The sequence below is a fragment of the Sprattus sprattus genome, assembly GCF_963457725.1.
Source record: "Sprattus sprattus genome assembly, chromosome: 10".
In the NCBI taxonomy this organism is placed as follows: Eukaryota; Metazoa; Chordata; class Actinopteri; order Clupeiformes; family Clupeidae; genus Sprattus; species Sprattus sprattus.
Window position 1 is genome coordinate 18867918 of NC_137908.1, and position 20546 is coordinate 18888463.

The 20546-nt window shown below is 39.0% G+C and overlaps 1 protein-coding gene across 1 annotated transcript in view; it reads left to right on the forward strand.

Annotated features, from left to right (window-relative positions):
* LOC308370798 (sodium- and chloride-dependent GABA transporter 2-like) overlaps positions 1–15770 on the forward strand; it is a gene marked incomplete at both ends in the record, with an annotated part of 28774 nt that extends 13004 nt beyond the window's left edge. Inside the window, 7 exons of the mRNA XM_080845513.1 lie at positions 5895–6019; positions 7449–7561; positions 7668–7805; positions 12299–12401; positions 14965–15065; positions 15211–15381; positions 15612–15770. Coding sequence (XP_080701639.1) covers positions 5895–6019; positions 7449–7561; positions 7668–7805; positions 12299–12401; positions 14965–15065; positions 15211–15381; positions 15612–15770 — 910 coding nt within the window. The remainder of the gene's footprint in view (positions 1–5894; positions 6020–7448; positions 7562–7667; positions 7806–12298; positions 12402–14964; positions 15066–15210; positions 15382–15611) is intronic.
* Between the last annotated feature and the right edge of the window lie 4776 nt (positions 15771–20546).

The window sequence follows — 20546 nt, forward strand, 5'->3', positions numbered from 1 at the left end:
GAATTGCCCCAAATTGGGTCGGGACCATTTGAAGCACGATCTTAGCATAGTTGGACAATGACATTCAGAGGCAGATCAGACAGTCTAGTGGTAGAATGGGACAGAAAAAATATCTCCCTCTCCAGTTTGGCAGTGCGTCACCCAAATCCCTCTCATTGACAAACCGCCCCTGCTTTTACGTATTAATGTGTGTGGAATGAACATGAACAGTGTACAACGGAAGCGAGGTCACCCCTGTATACCACTTAAATGTCAAATTATTCAAAATTGTATCACCTTGCAGTAATTGCATGAACAGTAGGGTATTTGCTCTTAGTCTTATGTCAAATTAAACTCTCACAATTTAGATTTACTATTAGTCCATGAGCCAGGGCCCCAAATTTGGGCCATCGGTATCATCTGGGGGGACAAAGTCTCATAGTGATTTTTGGCAAGGTATACACCCCTAGTACTAGAAAAATCACGATAGCAGTGCAGGGGTGGTAGCGAAATCACTTTTTTTCAGCTCATGAAGTTACTAACCCCCTAAGATGAATTCCGTTTTTGAGATCTGGTGTATATCTGGTTTAGGCTCATGATAGGGATATTGTCAATATTCTATAATATGGTGCTTGGTATCATTGGAAAGGGGACCTTTTAGGCTTTCATTTAAGCCCAGGACTGAATCTGTCTGACAAACATGGAGGTCACATGACGTCTTTAAACCAGAAATAACACACATTTTATCACAATTTCCGCCTAAACTGAATGCTTTCTTTTATCCCTGGGGCATGAAGGAACATCAGGGACACAAAACTCAACAACTTCAATACTCAAGGCACTCTGATGATTCAGAAAATGTATAATATACCCATACTATTATTTGTGAGAGCCTTAAATTACACTTGTGCAGCCAGCATAAGTCTTCAAAATAGAATTTCAGCCCTGGGCTTAAATGAAAGCCTAAAAGGTCCCCTTTCCAATGAAACCAAGCACCATATTATAGAACAGGGGTCTTCAACGTTTTTCACGTTTTCTACTATATAAATTGCATAAAATTTTGTTTATAATATACTGGGCCTAGTGCCAAATAAACATAGCTACCCTGTTATTGTGTATTCAATACTAAGCTATTGAACAACGAATTTAACTTAACATTTTTGAACATTGAATTTAATTTAACATTTACCAACATGAAAGGTACAGGGTGGCCGTGCCACTGCCATTCATAAACATACATCTTGCAAACAACTCTGAGCTAACAATTAATAACAACTTATTAAAATAATTCACAGATATATGTTTTTATTTCATCATACATAAAAAAGGGACAGTGAATCCTCAAGCATCTGTCGATGGCACACATCCTCCCACATTAGTGAGATGTATCTTCTTTTCAATAACTCCTGACTGACACGATCCAACGGATGACGGAGGAGGAGTCTGGCGCATGGAGTTGTGTTGAAAACATAGATGTTATAGTGAGATTGACAGGTCAACAAACCAATCACACCGCTAGCAAGTTGTTAAGATTGTAGGTAGTAGCATGTAGGGGTGGGAGTCTCTTGGCACCTCACGATTTGATTCGAAATCGATTCAGAGGTCAACGATTCGATTTAAAATCGATTATCGATTTTAAATCGATTTTGTAATTAAAAAAAAAAAAAAAAATTCTACCACATCCATTTTATGTTGAAATGCAAGCTGCATCGAATATTGCATTGCTCATAGAAAGTCAAAATTGTGACCATTAAAAGCTTTTTCTCTAATAAAGCAAATAGAGAAGGTAATTCATCTGTTGATTTTCTTTAATTATCAAACACAAAGTAGGAAGTGATTTTAGACTCTGAGTTGCCAACTCAAATGATACAATAGTCGAAATGCATCGATAATCGTTTTATCGGTTTCAAATTGATAATCGACAATCAATCGATAATTGCATTTCAACATAAAATGGATGTGTAAAAAAAACGATTATCAATTCTAAACCGATAAAACGATTATCAATCCATTTAGACTTTTGAAACATTCGAGTTTGCACAATTTTGACTTTCTATGAATAATCCAATAATCGATGCAGCTTGCATTTAAAAAAAAAAAATAATAAATAAAATTACAAAATCGATTATTTCTGAATCGAGAGAGAATCGAGAAAAATCGATTTTTTTCCCCCCCACCCCTAGTAGCATGCTTAGTAGCTAGGGGGCTCATACACCTCGCAAATCCTCTCAGACTTATTTTTCGATTACAATTAACGTTTTTTGACCTTGTACAGTGTCTATTTCTCTTTATTTATTTTTTAAAATCTAAGTAAAAAAATGTCAAACTAACAATTTATAGGTTCAAACAAGACCAGCTATGGAGTTTGGTCCGCCATCTTTTATTTTTGATCTTCGCACTCTTTAGACTTGAGCAGAAACGCGATCCGATTGGCTTATGCCTGTGCTGTCGTATTTGCGTGAAAGGTGCTGTGAATGAACCGGTGCCCAGCTTGAGAGAGCTCCTGTGGGTAGCTGAATGTGTCGATTGGACTGAAAGATAACGTCTTCTCGATCAATTTATACGTTCGCTACAATATGTTGGATTTATGTTGATGTAAATTTAAAGGGAATAAATACAATTCTGATTCGGAAGACATTTAAATTGGTGGGGAAAAAAATTAGTTGAATTATAATTATTTTTTTCGCGACCCCCCTGCAGTACCTCCGCGGACCCCCTGTTGAAGACCCCTGTTATAGAATATTGACAATATCCCTATCATGAGCCTAAACCAGATATACACCAGATCTCAAAAACAGAATTTATCTTAGGGGGTTAGTAACTTCATGAGCTGAAAAAAAGTGATTTCGCTACCACCCCTGCACTGCTATCGTGATTTTTCTAGTACTAGGGTTTATACCTTGCCAAAAAAACAATGATAGCATTTGTCCCCCCGATGATACCCCTGGCTCATGGACTATATATTTAATATACAGAAATCAATGCAACAAAAGTCAGTACACATTTCACTTCTTCTTTTTTTTCAAAACTTCGTATCGCCATCTTTATTTCTGAAGACAGACACAATCCTCCTCAGCAGACTCAAATCCTCCTGGAGACTAAGGGCCTGATTTACTAACAGGATTGCGCCCATTTTCTGGCGTAAAATAGCGGTCGTAACGAAAAACGGTATTTACTAAGCTGGCGCAGCGCATATTAACGCTTTGAGGGTGTGTACCTGCAAACAGGTGGGATGGTTCGGAAACGTGGGTGGTAACGTAGGCGTGTAGCGCTATTTAATGGGAGGAGTGCGCCTAATGATGAACTGCGTGGTATTTACTAAACTGCCCGGCGAGCGCACATCTCTGATTTGCAGGCTAATTCTCCGCCTCATAAAAGCACGTCTTAACCAAGCGCATTTCCACTGAGTCTGAAAACGTTGATATGGCAGCAGCAAGGCAAAGACATAGACAGAGACAGCGAACAGAAATATTTGTTTCAACTCGTATAATTCATATATATGAAATTAAACTTTCCGAACGTAATTGGAGAAATTGATCGCACCCACATGCAAACAGTCCCACCTTCAATCCGCGAACACGTTTACCGAAACAGAAAGCACACATATTCAATGAATGTCCAGGTCATATGTGATGCCAACATGACCATTACTTACGTGGAAGTGGTCTGTCCATGACAGTTTTATCTTTCGGAATAGTGCCATTTATCCATGATTGAGCAACGGTGATTTTGGAGAGGCCTGTCTACTTGGTAAATGTATTTGTTTCAGTGGGGATATATTGTAGTGAACCCATGTCCCTTGTAGAACGTATTAATCTCGCCATGTACACATATATATTGTTATAATAGACAGTTTATGCATTAATGCCACCAATAGCATATTATTTATAATCGTGTTCTTTTAAACATCTCGCTGTAGATGATGGCGGGCAAAACAACAATATAACCCATTGAATCAGGTTCAGTGATTGAGCGAACGTGAACCAATATATCTATCTCGCTATCTATTCGCTATCTATTCGCTGAACCTTATTTTTTTCTTCCTCGAATCTCCATGGTGGCAGTAACTTGCTGGCAAGTTCTCCAGTCTTTTAACGGTGCGCTAAATAATGATTGCCCAGCGCGTATCTGGCTTGATAAATATCACGGAAAATGCGGGGAATCACCGTGCGTTAATGTGCGCCTGGCAAAGATGCGTTCGCAAATCAATCTTAGTAAATCAGGCTCTTTAAAGGGCGGAGTAAGCACAGTTTGCCCAGCGCAGATCTGGCTTGATAAATACCAAGTAAAATGCGCAAAAACACCGTGCGTTAATTTGCGAACGCAGATTAAGAAGCGCTCGCATATTAGTAAATCAGGCCCTAAGAGTCATCTTGCCAGACAGTATTTTGGTATATCCACAGGCATTCCTGGTGGCATCTATAAATTTCATATCCCCAACAACTTTTTGCTGTCGCGCAGGCCCATATCATCACACCCCCTCCGTTCTTCACAATGCATTATGCATTTACTGTGATAGTCCTGGCCATGTTCACACCAAACATGCTGGACCCCATTTGAGCAGAATAGCTCTTCGACACAATATTGTAAGATTAAACCTTGCTAAAGAACATGAAAAAAGCCTAATGAATAATGGAAACAGTTCATTGTCTGATGAGACCAAGATAAATTTGTTCGGCTCAGATGAATCAGTGGATTCAGGGATTTATTTGTATATATACACCCCTCCCACTGGCAACCAGTGGAACAGTGGAAGCTAGTAAGGTTAAGGTACGTAGCTGGTGAATAGAGTGCACGGTTGATTGGAAGTTCCAGTGTAACTCATTCTTCAGTGGTGTCAATTCCATAATCCAGTTCCACTGTTATTGTTCAGATTCGTCCAGTGTTATTGTAGCTCTGCTTTAGTCGCCTGTGATAAGATTAGAATTTAGAAACAACCTGGTGGTAAAATTTAAAGGAATAATTAACAGGGTATCTTGGGATGCAATAGCACTAATGACCTGAGTTTCTGCTTATCAGCTGTCTTGGTTATGCTGTAACCACGGTTCTGGGACTGATGGAATGGGGGTGCTGTGTCGAAGAGGTCATGGGCCTTCCAAGGCGGCCGCAACAGCTGTATAGCCCCAGTGAACTAAGAAATTGGACCTAGACATGCACATCATAATTCCAATCCATGTCTATGAGTGTCTGTGAAATCAAAATAGTTTAAGCATGACCTATTTGCATGATGCAGCAATTAATTCCATCGATCACTGAACCATGTTATGTTCAAATTTGTATTTAATTTCATTCAATCATCGAAGTGTATTGATGGAGGTCTCTAAAATGAAACACAGTGAAAGAGTGAGACTGAGGATGTGCACTCATTGACAGGACAGTCAAGCTCCTTGATACCTCAGAAATGTGATGGTTGTCGTGCAAACTGCAAAGCATAATCTCTTTCTATTGTTCTTAAGACCCAGGCCGACAATTCTTTAAAAATATGTGTCTGATAAAGGGATACCTGTTTATTTCTAAATTCTACATTCAGAGGTATGTTTGCAGTTTCTATGTGCTGGTACACTGCTGACTATTTCCATGAAGCCTCATATTTTCCCACTTTAGAAAAGAAATTATTTCCCCAAAAAGTAGTATTATGTATACTGTATAATGATAGTGAGGATCCAGTAGGATCCAGTTGTAACCTGGGTCAGCAGTAACCACAGCTGGTGTTCCAAGACAGATTTGACATGGTTCTTCTCTGTACACTTTGGTGTGGATGGTTAAAACTTTGGCATTTCAATAAAGAGAACATTAAGATAAAGTAAAGTATATTATTACTTGGGCGGAATCTATGTTGATGTAGGGGCATAAGCATGAGATGATTAACTATCTTACTGTTCAGTCACAGGCTCCTTACACTTGCTGTTTTTTAGAGACACCTTTGTCTTGTGTTTGGTGAATGGAGGTTCCAGTTTTGTCGCTGGGTTTGCCATCTTCTCTGTGTTGGGCTTCATGTCGTATGAGCAGGGATTGCCCATATCAGAGGTTGCAGCAACTGGTAAGATGTTTTCTATGTGTTCTATAGTGTAGTATAGTGGCAAATCACAATGTGCCAGATCAGCTACTATTTACTAGTAGTAAAAGTACTTGTAGTGCAAGCCACATTATTTGAAATTATAGACTTGTGAGTAGACAAGCAAGATACTCAAATACTTAACTTAAGCATATTGTGAATAGTTACACTATACACTTTGTGTATTTTGAAACTATTCTAACTATTTTGTATACGTGTCACGTGATTCACAAATGTATTTCCTGATTCACATATAATTGTCACAAGATTTTCAAATGTAAACACTGTTATATTTATTTACAGACTAATGAATGTGCATTTACAAACCATAACCATTTTTGACCATCCCTGCATGTATTTGTGGATTTTTTAAACTTTACGGATGCGGCTTGATGTAAAAATGCATTTTTTTTACAGCAGGACATTCTCTGCAGCCTATCAGTCTCTTACAATTTCAGCCAATCATATGAATATAAATTCAAGGATACTGTATATTTCCAGACTATAAATCGCGGTTTATACATTGATTCTGTGGTTGATACTCTGGTGCATCCAGAGTATCTGTCTGGTAGTTAGTAACACACACAGTAACTAGAGATGCCAGATTAAGAGATTAAGAGATGCCAGATTAAGCATCAAAGCAACCTGCTTGAAATGGCAGGCCGGATAATTGTCCATTCTTTCAAATATTCGATGTTCAAGCATGTTCAATCACGTATGACAAAGGGTTTAACTAGATAAACACGTTGTATTCCCACTTGGTGGGCAGCTTCTAGATGCCTATGGATATCTCTTTGTGTAATCAATTGTAGGCCATTGCAGATGTCTGGTATGGTGTAGTAGGCCACATGACTGGACACTGCACAAATGTATCACAGTGTGGTCACATTCAATCATGCCCTCGAATTTATGTTCATGTGACATCTGATAGGCTACAGAGAACGTCCTTTTGAAAAAGAAATGCATCTGTGAATCAAGCCGCATCATAAAATCCACAAATAAATGCAGGGGTGTTCACATGGTAAGTGGTTTGTAAATGCACAATGTTAGTCTGTAAATAAATGTAACAGCATCTGCATTTGTGAATCATGGGACATTTATATGTGTGTGAGGAAATTAATTCGTGAATCAGGTGAACATTTTTTGTGAATCACAAAAACATTTTTATTTTATTTGTTTTACAAAATACAATACACATCATGGTCCTCTGGCCGAGCCATAATCAATTTCAGCCCATCAACATGTTTCTTCAGGAGCATGGAAGGGAGGGGTGTAATTTATTTGTATGTTCTTCTCAAAATCAATTCAAAAACAACATTTTGCCATAAGAACTGACTTGCATTTTAACTTTGTATGTATTGCAAAAACAAATGATTGTTTATGGGTTTTTATACTGCATTGTGTGACACTTAAGGTCCTGGATTGGCATTCATTGCCTACCCTCGTGCAGTGGCCATGATGCCTTTCCCACAGTTGTGGGCCATATGTTTCTTCGTCATGGTGATCCTGCTAGGGGCTGATACGCAGGTGAGTCTATGGTGGCTGTCATAAATACCCTTATGATATTTGTTGTATATGCTGTTGTTGTCTAATGTTTATGTATTTATTTTGCCTCCAACCCACCTGGATCCAGTTTGTTAGTCTGGAGTGCCTGATGACGTCTGTGACAGACATGTTCCCCACTGTGTTTCGGAGGGGATACAGGCGAGAGCTTCTACTTCTGGGGCTCTGTTCTGTTTGCCTCCTACTGGGGCTCCTGCTTGTCACTGAGGTGTGTAACAAAAAACTGTTAGGCATGGCAGAAAACTTTGATATTGAAGCGCACATCTTATCTTTATCTCTCAGAAGATATGATGCATATCTAAATACAGAGTCTTTCATAAGGCTCAATTTAGTTTTTCATTGAACTAGGTGCCCTATAGTGTTGTATTAAATAAAACAATATGCTCTTTGTGAACTCTTCATAGCCAATCATAAACTGCAAATTCTGATCTGTGGCAATTGTACCAGACACCTGTGAGAGAAATCATCAAATTCGGCAATGGTGATTCAGGTTCAGGCTTTGCAATGGGATCAGACATTGTTGTCAGGTATCTTCAAGAGCATAAAAATTACATCTCACGCAATCTAGGATTTTCCTGGAATTAGTGCAGACACATAGCCTGACAATGTCATACTCATAATTCTAGTCAGAATATGAGTCTGATACTGACCCATTGGGCTGTGATTATGGGGCGTGTTCCAACGAACCAGGAAGAAAAATGCCTTTTCGCTCAATTGGATACCTACAACCAATCAGAGCAACATAGTATGACCATCTGATACATTAAAACTTTTGCCGGATCCCGTAGGAAGGACGGCAAAAACATATTTTCGATCGACAAATGCCTTGATCGCGTTTCTCTGTTCCTCTTTCAAAATGAATGCGCTGTCAATATCTGTAAGATATGCCTGCTCCCGTACTTATTAGCAGCGAGGCCAGCTAGCTTCTATGTGTTTCAATGGATTTTTTGTCTAGCAATAACCTATCAATAATGGTCTAGAGCGCTTCAGTCAAGACCTACAATCCTCGGCAACATTTGTGTCGCACATACACAACTAACCGAGTCAATGTAGACATAAAAAGGTCGTGTAGATAGCTTAAATCACATAAAATATGTCCCATTAACAGGCTCCCTAGACGCCGCCATCTTGGAACGATTTCTAATCTATCTATCTAATCAACTCAAGCATTGGTTGGTCATCTGTCCATCATCGAATAAAGCCCGCCCTGACAATTTGATTGGTACGACAGAATCCTGACTTCTGATACTCTCTCCCCAACTGCACAGCGCCAGACCGAACTTCCCAGAGCAAACATTTTGTGGGCGGGGTTCGGGCTGGTATCCAGGCTAGCAAACACACCTAGACAATGTACAAACTCATTCACCTTGGCAATATGTGTGGGAAACTTAATGTGCCTTCTAGCAAAAAAAGGTGTCAACTCTGATTTTGCCCAAGAAGTTGACATTGCACAAAAAAGATTAGGCTAACACAACATGGACTAAACTGTAGACAGAATTTTAAGATAGTAAGTGGTACTAAGTTGACAACAATTAGACTTAAACGTTAAATTAGACCATTAGACTAAATAAATGCTCAAGAAATGGTTTTCACTGTGACTGGGAATGGGGTATTTGTGTTTGCATGAGGGGGTGTAGGTGTAGTATTCCTGCTTGAAATGCCCATCCCTACTTCATATAACTTTGAAATGGCCTGTAGCACTAGGTTTGTTTTATAAAATGACATACAATACTGTAATGCGGTTTATATACACCGCGTTCCACATTATTATGCAAATTACACTTTGCTCAGATTTTCCTAAATAGTAATGCACATTCAGTCAGTATAATTTTCAAGTCATCAACTGTAAGAGTATAATTCAAATTTTATTGAACAAACCTCCCAATGATAACAGTATTTTTTCCTAAATTAAAAAACTCAAAATGCAGTGTTCCAAATTATTATGCAGAGTTTCGAAGTCTCAGGCTAGCTTTACACGACAACGATCTGAACACAAACCGCAAAAGTGGCGTTGCGTTCCCACTTTTAATTTCGCGTTTAGACGAGAGTCTTTGGGTGGAAATCTGCATGCAGACGGTGACGCAAAAGTGTGTGAAATTGAACTTAACCGGTGTAGACGTGGAGGTACTGCAGGATGTATATGTGTCCATTCTATTCCACTATGGCTATTTTAACGCGATTGGGAGCTTATTTATGTATTCATTCACTTACATTTGCAGTGTTCGTTTACATTTACATTTAGTCATTTAGCAGACGCCTTTGGCCAAAGCGACGTAGGCTACAAGGGATAGAACAGTCTAGCTACGAGACCTAGTGTAATTCATGCGCCTTCTCTGTTCTGTTTTATCTGTGATTACTCGGCTTATTTGCTGAAATGACTCCTGGATAGATATCAAGGCAGCTTGAATCTCCGAGTAATGGAAATAATCCGACATGTTTGTTGTTGTTTGGCTGTACTGCACATGGATATGATGTCAACGCGTATGCGAGGATAGCCAGCGTGAGCAGCTCAGAGCACACTTTTGCGTTTTCAACCCTTTAGACGGGAACGCAACGGTGGAGCGTTTTTAAGATTTCCACTCTGGAGGGTAGGTTCATTTCTTTGCGTTTTCAAGCCCCAAAAACGCTGTCGCCGTCTAAACGAAAGGCACATCTGATAAAATATTTTGTCGTTTTCACCCGGGAGCGTTGTCGTGTAAAGCCACCCTCAGAGTTTCAAGATATTTTATAGGTTGTAAAGAACTAAAAATTGTCATTTGTTGAATTTGCAGCATTAGGAGGCCATATTTACTGAAATCAAAAAAAGTTTTAATCAAAAACATCTTAACAGGTGAAGTTACATGTTAACATAGGACCCCTTCTTTGATCAACTTCACAATTCTGGCATCCATTGAACTCCATTGAGTTCTTTGATTGTTTCTGCTTTAATGTCTTATCAGGATGCAATAATAGACTCCCAGAGCACCTGATTGGATGTGTACTGCCTTCCACCCACATAGATCTTTTGCTTGATGATGCTCCAAAGGTTCTCAATGGGGTTAAGGTCAGGGTAAGATGGGGGCCACACCATGAGTTTCTCTTCTTTTATGCAAAGAATACCTCTGGGGCATTGGCTGCTATAGCCAATGCCCCAGAGGTATTCTTTGCAGTATGATATGGTGCATTGTCATGCATAAATATGACTTTGCTATGGAAGGTGCGGCTCTTCTTTTTGTACCACGGAAGAAAGTGGTCAGTCAGAAACTCTACATACTTTGCCGAGGTCATTTTCACACCGTCGGGGACCCTAAAGGGGCCTACCAGCTCTCTCCCCATGATTCCCGCCCAAAACATGACTCCACCACCTCCTTGTTGACATCTTAGCCTTGTTGGGACATGGTGGCCATTCACCAACCATCCACTACTCCATCCATCAGGACCATCAAGGGTTGCACGGCACTCATCCGTAAACAAAACAGTTTGAAAGTTAGTCTTTATGTAGTCCTGAGCCCACTGCAACCAGTTTTGCTTGTGAGCTGGGTTTAGCGGTGGCCGAATAAGGTTTAAGGACACTTGCAAACCTCTTGAGCATCCTACATCCTGAAGTTCGCGAAACTCCAGAGGCACCAGCGGCTTTAAACACCTGTTTGCTGCTATTCAATAGCAATTTAGTAGCTGCTCTCTTAACCCTACGCATTTGTTTGGCAGAAATCTTCCTTATCTTGCCTTTGTCTTAACGAACCCACTTGTGCTGTGAATCAGTGACAAATTTCTTCCCCGTCCGATGATCATGCGCAATTATTTTCGAAATATCAAATGTTGTGATACCTTGACCAAGGTATTGCACTATTTGCCGCTTTTCAGCAGCAGAGAGATCCCTTTTCTTCCCCATTTTGCCTGAAACATGTAGCTTGCGTAATAATGTGGAACATCCTTCTTAAGTAGTTTTCCTTTGATTGGGCTCACCTGGCAAACTAATTATCTCAGGTGTCTGAGATTGATTTCAATCATTCAATAAGCCCTGAGACACAATACCACCCATGACTTTAATTGAAAAACAAAAAAATAAATGTTTATGACCCTTAAATCCAATTTGCATAATAATGTGGAACGCGGTGTACAGTGTGGTTAATAGTCAGGAAAATATGGTAGATGGACCAACTTTCTCTCCTGATGTCTAAAAACTGATTATGATCTGTAGCCCTGTTGGGATCTCTCCTTTGACATCTCAGTATTATCTCCTGTTTCTCGCTCAACACAAACTTGATGTTTGGGGAGGACGCACACATTTTCACAATACAGTGTATTCAGCTAGAGCTAGACCATAACAAGAAGACTGTAAAAAAAAAATGTTGAAGGGTAACTAGGAGGTCTTTTTTGTCAATCATGGTAGATTTTAGTGCCTCATCTCATTCCTCTATCTCAAACTGTTTCTCCTTAAGAATTTTAGGAGAAACATCTGTGATAAATTGACACATTAATTAAATGATAATGAGATCACATCTAGGTGTACTGAGCTAAAGATCCATCTTTGAGAACTAAGATTGCCTTATTGGTAATGATTAACTTCTAGGTGGAAGCCATTGTGAAACCAATAAACTTGGCTTAATAATGTCCTATTTAAATATGCATGTGTGGCATACTGGACTTGATATATCCTCATCCATGGCAAAAACAAAGATATTGCTTTTTAAACTCAATTCAATGCATTTTGTTTTTCAGGGCGGTTTGTATTTCCTACAACTTTTTGACCACTATGTATGCAGTGGCAACAACCTGTTGTTACTGTCTGTCTTCCAGTCAATAGCCATTGGATGGATTTATGGTGAGTTTATATTTGTATCATCATACTTTACTGTAGCAGTAATTTATCTGAAAAGTTTTGTAGGTGAAATTGGAACCATTCTCACATGGGAGTACCAGATTAAGTAGGTATCTTACCCTGTGAGCAGGCGCCGAGTGAATGTGGGTGCAATTGTGTATGAATTGTGATATTGTCTTCACGAGGGCCACCAACACACTGGTGCTGTCCTTGCAACAGCAACAATATGTTGTTAGATCCTCTCAAGCTCTGTGATATTGGATGGGGACTGTCGGGGAGAACGGCCATTTTCATGTCTCTACAGAGATGTTTGATTGGATTTAACTCAATTTGATTTATCCTTTTTAATACATTTGCAAACATTCCTAAATTTCAGTTTTAGTTTGTCATTAGGGGGTGCTGAGATTGTATTGTTGTGTTGAAGATTGATGAGGGAACAAATTAATCGAAACCATTTAAGCACAAGGCTGCAATGTAAAAATATGAAAAAAGTCATTAATTCTCTTTGAACTGTAGACTCTAGCACAGTTTAATTAAGCTTTAGGCTAAAGTCTTGCTGCCCACTTTTTGGTCATCTACTCTATTATCTATTGTACCTTTTGTAGCTTTTGTGGCTTTGGACTTTTCCCTGACAAGCTTTAACAACTAACAGGCCCATTCAAGTGGCCTCGAAATTGTGTCCACACTGAGAATCCAAAAACACACTGAGAGGGTCAAAGAATGTTAATTTATGCGAACAATAATGTCTTTTGTCCTACAATCCATTGCATTTTGTGCAGACTTTACTATGTTGTGGTATCAGCCTTTACTAGTGAAGCATGATGGAGAGTGACATGATGAGGGTGTCTTAAAACCTTGGATCAGGATCTTGGATCAGAAAACTAATTTTTTCCCACAAGTCTCAACCTTACAATCTACACATACATTGCATGACTATATACTTCATACCCCCAAAAAGATCTCAACTGTATGAATTCAAATTCCAAACACTATTGACACTATAGAACAGAACTTTTAAGTGTCTACATGCAGCTGAGATTTTTCCTGTTTGATGAGTATTGTATCTGGGTAGAAAAACTGCATTCCGTGTATTACATGTACATTGAATTGGACTTGGAAATGTTGCATTAGCAGCATGTTACTATTGTATTGAGCTAGCCTTGGCCTTGTACCTGGATTGTAGGCTCTTCTGAATTCTGATAAAAGACCACTGTATGTAAGCATTCCAATCAAAAAACCAGGGCCTGTGGAGGCTTGCTTTGGCACTGGGACAACTAGGACTGCAATTGTGTTGGTATGTTTGCATTTAAGTGCCAAGGTTTGGCTCCTCACAAGTTTTGTAATTTATCACATCACTCACCAATTCCTTCACAGTTTGCTATTACATCAACATATACTGTATATATGAATTACTATACCGTACCAGTCAAAAGTTTGGACACACCTTTAATATTTTTGAGAAGTGTTTTCTTTTATTATCTTCTACATTGTAGATTAATACTGAAGACATTTAGACTACGAAAGAACATGAGCACTGTTATCTCGTTGGTGTGATGATGTGGTGCGAAGATTGGATTTAATATTCCATCTGATTTACCTCTGCTTCACGAATGATACTTCCAACAGCGGTTAAGTAGTTTTCTTCATTCATCATCAACTGGTTCCTCTATCAGTCTGAAAGTTCCCACCTGCCTGCAATAAGCCTAACTACATGTGAGAGATTAGAGGGTGGTGCAATTCAGCCCTAGGCCATTGCAGAACTGCATCTCCAGGGGAATTACCCTGACTCTTGGCTCTTAGACAGGCATTCATGCATATGTGTTGTACATGGTTGGCACAGTGTGTGAAATGCGAGTATCAGTTAGAGAGGAAGGCCCATGAGTAAGTTGAGGTCATATGCCATATATACAGTCCTAAAAAACTATGCTGTCTAGATCGGTCTAAAATAGGTTAACATGACATGGTATTACCACTGTATGTCAGAGGAATGCAGAAGAAGAAGAGGAACGATGGCTGCTCTACAGCCAACTTGGCATGTGGTGCATAATGAGTCACAGCCATTATAAGAGTCTCTACAACAACTGACCAGCCACAGTCACGTAAGACAAAAGCAAATACAAAGTGCAAACAGTGCCAGACAAAAGCCCTCCTACTTTTCCACACACTTAGAATAACAGCAAAAGCTGCACTTTGTGAACTTATACATAGTTCTTGGTGGTCAATGGGGAACTATTGAGTGTTCCAGACAGGTTGGAGCCAGTTAGGGGTTTGGTATGTAAGGAGAAGAATACAACATAACATAAAACTTCATAAGATTCAACGTCATTGCCAAAAAGTTTGAAAACTCTCCCAAGGCACAAGTAATAATTTAGAATTCCTTCTGCCTAGACGTGTGAAGAGTTTTTAATTACTGAACCCAGTTGGCCCAAAGGGACTGACAAAATTACTTCAGTAATTTTTAAGATGACAGCCATGTCAAATTGCACGGTGTGCCTCTAAGGGTCATATGTCTACACATTGCCAAATGTGGGTTTTTCAACGTGTCGAAATTATTGTTCTGTGGCAGGTGCTGACCGTCTCTATGACAATATAGAAGACATGATAGGCTACCGTCCATTGCCTTTCATGAAATACTGTTGGCTCTACATCACTCCAGCAATTTGCATGGTTAGTGCACTATTACTCATTATTATTTACAGCTTTCACACCTTTAGCAAAAAGTGTAACTGTCACTGTAAGTGTAATGCCAGCCAATCGATGTGAAAACAGATTACACCAATTGAACTATCCTTGAACTCTGCCTTTTTCCTAGGGTACTTTTATCATCAACCTAGTGAAGTATCAACCCCTGAAGTTCAACAAGACCTATGTGTACCCTGAGTGGGCATACATACTGGGGTGGTCCTTAGGACTATTCTGTGTGCTTCTGGTGCCTCTGTGGATGATCTTTAAAATTTCAAGGTCCAAGATGACTACGTGGCAGGTAATATACTGTCTGATGTTGATTATGTGGTTTTCACTTCCCTATTCTAGAATAGTATCTACTGTATTAGCACTCTGAGTTTGAATTAAATTTGGCTGAATAGTCTCTTAAAGAGCCACATCATTTGTCAGCACCTTATGATATCACCAGCTGTAACTGTTCCCATCTTTAGCCTTTTGGCTGTTTGGTATTTCCACTTGATATAAGAAATGTATATCTTTTCTTTCCAGGCAATAAAACATCTCTGTCGCGCTGACAACCAGCAGAACCAGAACCTCAACCTGAAGCAGACAGCTGAGCGTTGCCCCTTGAACCCTGACATGTCACTTTCTCCTCCTTCAAATGAGTTCAAGGCAAATGGTGGAGTGGAACTGGAGATGCAAGTTTAACAGCCACCTTTATTACAGCTGTATTGCTTTATATTTTGAAACTAGGTTTTTATAAAAGCACCCATCTTAACTGTTTATCTAGTACTCATCTCATGTGTGTGGTGCATGGAGCAAGAGAGGGAAAGAAGTAGGGTATTAATGTTCTACAAACAAGACGGTTACAAAAGCCTTGTTTTCCTCTAGTTCCCTTGCAAAAAATGGTTATACTAAAAAAAAAATCAAACTAAAAATCTAAACTAATGATAACCTTTCTGTTTTTACTTTAGGTGAAAATGATTAACCTGGTACTACTTTCAATTCTTGCTTCAAAATTCTGTATGTTTCAATTCCCTCAATAGCATTCGGATCTTCTATCAGAAGTTGTATGAATACATTATATGACATTGTTTCACATATTACATTTTATCAATGCATGAAGTTGTGATTCTTTTGAAAAATTGAAGAATTGAAGATTTACTAGCTCACCAATTTAGTTTTCAGAACAAGGTTTTCCAGTACAAGGCTGGCTTTCCTTCTCAAAACCGCCCCTGACGTGAAAAAGCATGACTCACCTTTGCTGTGTTCTATCTAAACTCCACTTTCAGTCCTGCCTTCACAAGACGGTATCCTAATTACACACACACACACACACACACACACACACACACACACACACACACAAATCAGACATCACACATCACACATCGCACATCGCACATCGCACATCGCACATCACACATCACACACACACACACACACACACACACACACACAGTGCTAGCCACATATAATTTATGAGATTGAATAGATTGATTTGATGCTTTTTCTTTTAAAAATCATTGTCCTTTATCATGCATATGGATGAGATAGGTATTAGTAACAGCTAGGTCCCCACTCCCCAATGTCAAAGGTAATGGCCCATCAGCCTGGAATGTCACTATGTCTCTGTGTCTCCTACACAACCATTTCACAACAATGGGAATTGTAAGAAAAGAAGAGGGAATACGCCTATGCTGTTGTCCAAACAACAAATCCAAATCAAATAATAATGTATAGAAGATGCAATCAAATTGCAGTCCAGGAATAATACAATATGGAACGAAAACAATGAACAAACAGTTGGAATGTAGAATGGAATTTATTATAATGATAATATAGAGAGAGAAGTTTAAAAAGAAGTTTACAAAATGAGTTGAGAGAGCAGAACTCAAAATAGATAACTCCGAATGTGCAGGCTGTGCATCACTTTAGAGAAAAAAAAAAACATTTCATTATAGGTACAGTAGGCTATTTCAGTTGCTAGACTATTTTTGGCCTTATACATCATACACACCATTCACTACCATAGCTAGGCACCAGGGCCTCGTTTCCCGAACGCGCACTTAGCCTAAAAAAGGACTTGAAATCGGTCGTAAGAGGGATCCTACGTTGCAGAGCGGTTTCCCGACACGGCACCTAGCTTAAGTTTATCTTTCGTTGAGAAGAATTCTACGTGTGTTCAGGACCAGTAGTAACTTCACACTTAGCGATGCAATCCAGTAGTAACTTCACACTTAGCGATGCAATCCACCAGGGGCGTCGTTCGGCCTATTATAGAAGAAATCCAAAGGATGTTTCTGTGTATAGCACATCATGAGAATGTCATTGTTTCACCTGCCTATTCCCATCAAAATGGAAATAAAGAATATTGAGTATTTGAAAATAAAGATTATACAAAATAATATGTTATTGGACTAAGGAGATGGCTTTTCTGACTGTGTAGTTAGGCTGCAATATTAGGAAATTGACATGTCATTGAGCCGGGCTGGAAATCAATCAAGAGGGTGGCACCCGCTAGCCTATATATATTTATTGAGGTATCGTTCTTATGTCGACACTTGTTATATTGGAACTTCATTCATGAGCCTATACATGGGTTTCTTGTATACAAACATTGAAGGCTGCGCGCGCAAATCCGCGGCAGAAAGCCATCTACCCTAATACAAATGAATACACAAAGCCCAGTTTAAATGTATTGTTTATTACTTATTTAGCCTACCGTTCCCTATTCTGTTGCCATGAATGCTTGCACACACCCTCAACATATTCCCAAACGTAACCTTGTACATTGTTGAGCCTTTTTCTATATTTGATTTGATTTGATATTTTATTTTTCCTGGCAAACGGATGCTTCCTCCTAGGTATACTGAACATCTTACCAACTCTGTTAGAGCAGTTCACCACACAACAACTCCCTGTCATGTTGCCTTCCTCCACCGCGAGATTGCGCACGCAACCAGTGATGACGTAGCCGAGAAACCCATGTATACACAAGTGAGAAAATCGACTCGTCTGACATCGATGAACAGGCGACCTCCACCCTAAGAGATACTTAAGAACTTGTGCACGTTGTGCTCGTGCACCTGACTTTAAGATGATGTTCGGGAAACGCTCGTAAATAGAAATTGTTACTGAGTCTACTATGTCGCCAAAATCTACGTAGGCCGTTAAGATACGTCGTTATCGGGAAACGAGGCCCAGGTCATTGGTTTGAAACACTAGTTGCAAAAATCACCCTCAGTGGAGTCGTGTGAATGTTTAGCTGACTGCTTAAAACAGCTAACGTTGATGATACAGTTTTTACTAAATCATACTGATAGCCTACTAATATTTAGTGTGCTGACAGAAATGTTGATGATGCCTAAAATAATTCTGAATGACTCTGTAAGATGACAACCAAAGCACACATTTATATGATAATTTTTTAAATCATAAAATGGGATATACTTTACTATGATAATATGGAGAGAGAGAGACAAGAACAGTTTGCAAATAAAAAAATACTTTCTGCGTCCGATACAGCTGGCTGCAATACGACGTGATTTTTTTTTTTTTTTTACCAACCGAGGAAATTGGCTACCATAGTTGACAAAGAAAAAATGATTCTGTAGCTCATATGAATTTAATCATGCAAAATACAGAGTTGGAGAGAATAAATTTAGCTTGTAGCAATCGCATGATTTGCAGACCGGAGATTAGCTATCTACCTAGCCTAACCTATCTATGGGCTAATCGTTAATCAACAGCATAGCACCAGCCAAAATCAAAACTGGTCACCACAACATTTGTGAGTTAACAAATTACACTTACTAGTTATAAACACAATCCTCAATTGGATCAAATCAAACTTAAAAAGGCAGTGTTCTTCCTCGCTGTCCTACACTTTCACCTCTTACAACCGAGGTAATGTTTGGACAATGTTTGGCTGCTGGGCAAACATCAACAATAAGTAACACGAGTCGTCGATAAGACCAGCATGATCATTTCCATTATTCTAAAATGATTAAATATCTCAACGATAGTTCATGATAAAATTAACTGAGACCACCTATCAAAAGAGTGTAAATGAGCCTTCAAAAGATGCCGTGAAGTGAAGGCTAAATATACTATTTAGAAAAAATATTACATTATTACTCTTGTAATACTCTTGTCTCATTCTAATGTAGGCTAATTGGTTGTGTCGTTCCACTATAGAAAAAAAACAGTAGTCACTATAATTTACTTCAGTTAACTAGAATGCTATTAGAAGATTGTAAACATTTAACGTAAACACACCTTACTCGGTGATTAAACATACCAAGCACAGTTTCTGATTGACTGCGATTATTAAAATACCGACTTGTCTTCATACAGGATTGGTCCTACTATTCCTTGTTATGAACCATCAGGTATTTGACAGGCTAAGAAAAAAAGTGTAAAAGGACAGGCCTATGCGTTATGCAAAATGTCACACTATGTCTATGACATTGGGCCAAACTTCATGAGTTGTTAGTTATAGTAGGCATGTAGACTGTAAATTATTTAATATTTTAAAGCAAAGCACATAAGTATCCATGCAGTCAGTTTAAATGTTTGGTGCTGTAAAAATTTATGTCGGTGCATATACAGCTGGCATTGAGAATTTGCAGTAGCCATTTGGATGCTGTTGAATCATGCCGGTCGGAAACCCGAAAGTTTACGAAGATCTCCAAACTGTTTCCCCATTCATTTTAATGGGGGGAAATCGGATGAAAAAAACAAACTAAGAAAAAAGTTCCATTGCCTAAAGACCATATTAGAGAGACACATTTTAACCAAATTTCCCATTGGTTTTCCGCAAGCATATATTGCAATGGATGTCTGTTTCCACAAGACTAGACACAACCATATACATTTACAGTCATTGTGATTTTAGTATGCTTACATTGGAGACACTCTTGGTTTTTAAGGGGCAACCATGGAGTCACTTGATTAGTGTGGATGTGATTTGTGTGCATTTGAAATACTGGCAACAGCTTGCGAAGGCAGAAGGCAGAGATGTACACCGCTTGTTTTTAGTTTATAATACGTTTAAAATAGAGGAAGGGTTTTATCTGGTTGCTAAGTGATGACGATGTCATCTTAGACATTCTGTCCCATTTAAAGCTGAACAGCAAATTCCCAGCTGCCAAGCATAACGATTATGTTGCAGTTCCATAATAAACAATAGAAGAATCTACTGTATCTGCCACTACAAGCCCTGGTTAGAGTGGTCACCTTTGTCTTGGCTCTTGTCATCTAGTCATCAAGTGCCAAATTCATTTCTAGCCTTGAAACATCACTATCCATGCATATCTATGGGGAGGGTGAAAACCAGAAAAAGCAATAGAAGGCTGGAAAACTACAGTAGTAAGATCAAATATTTTACTATGATGATCAAATATTGCACTATGATGCTTAATGTTTTACAGGAAAGATTGGACGGATTCAAAATTAATACAATATTTATTACAAAACGAA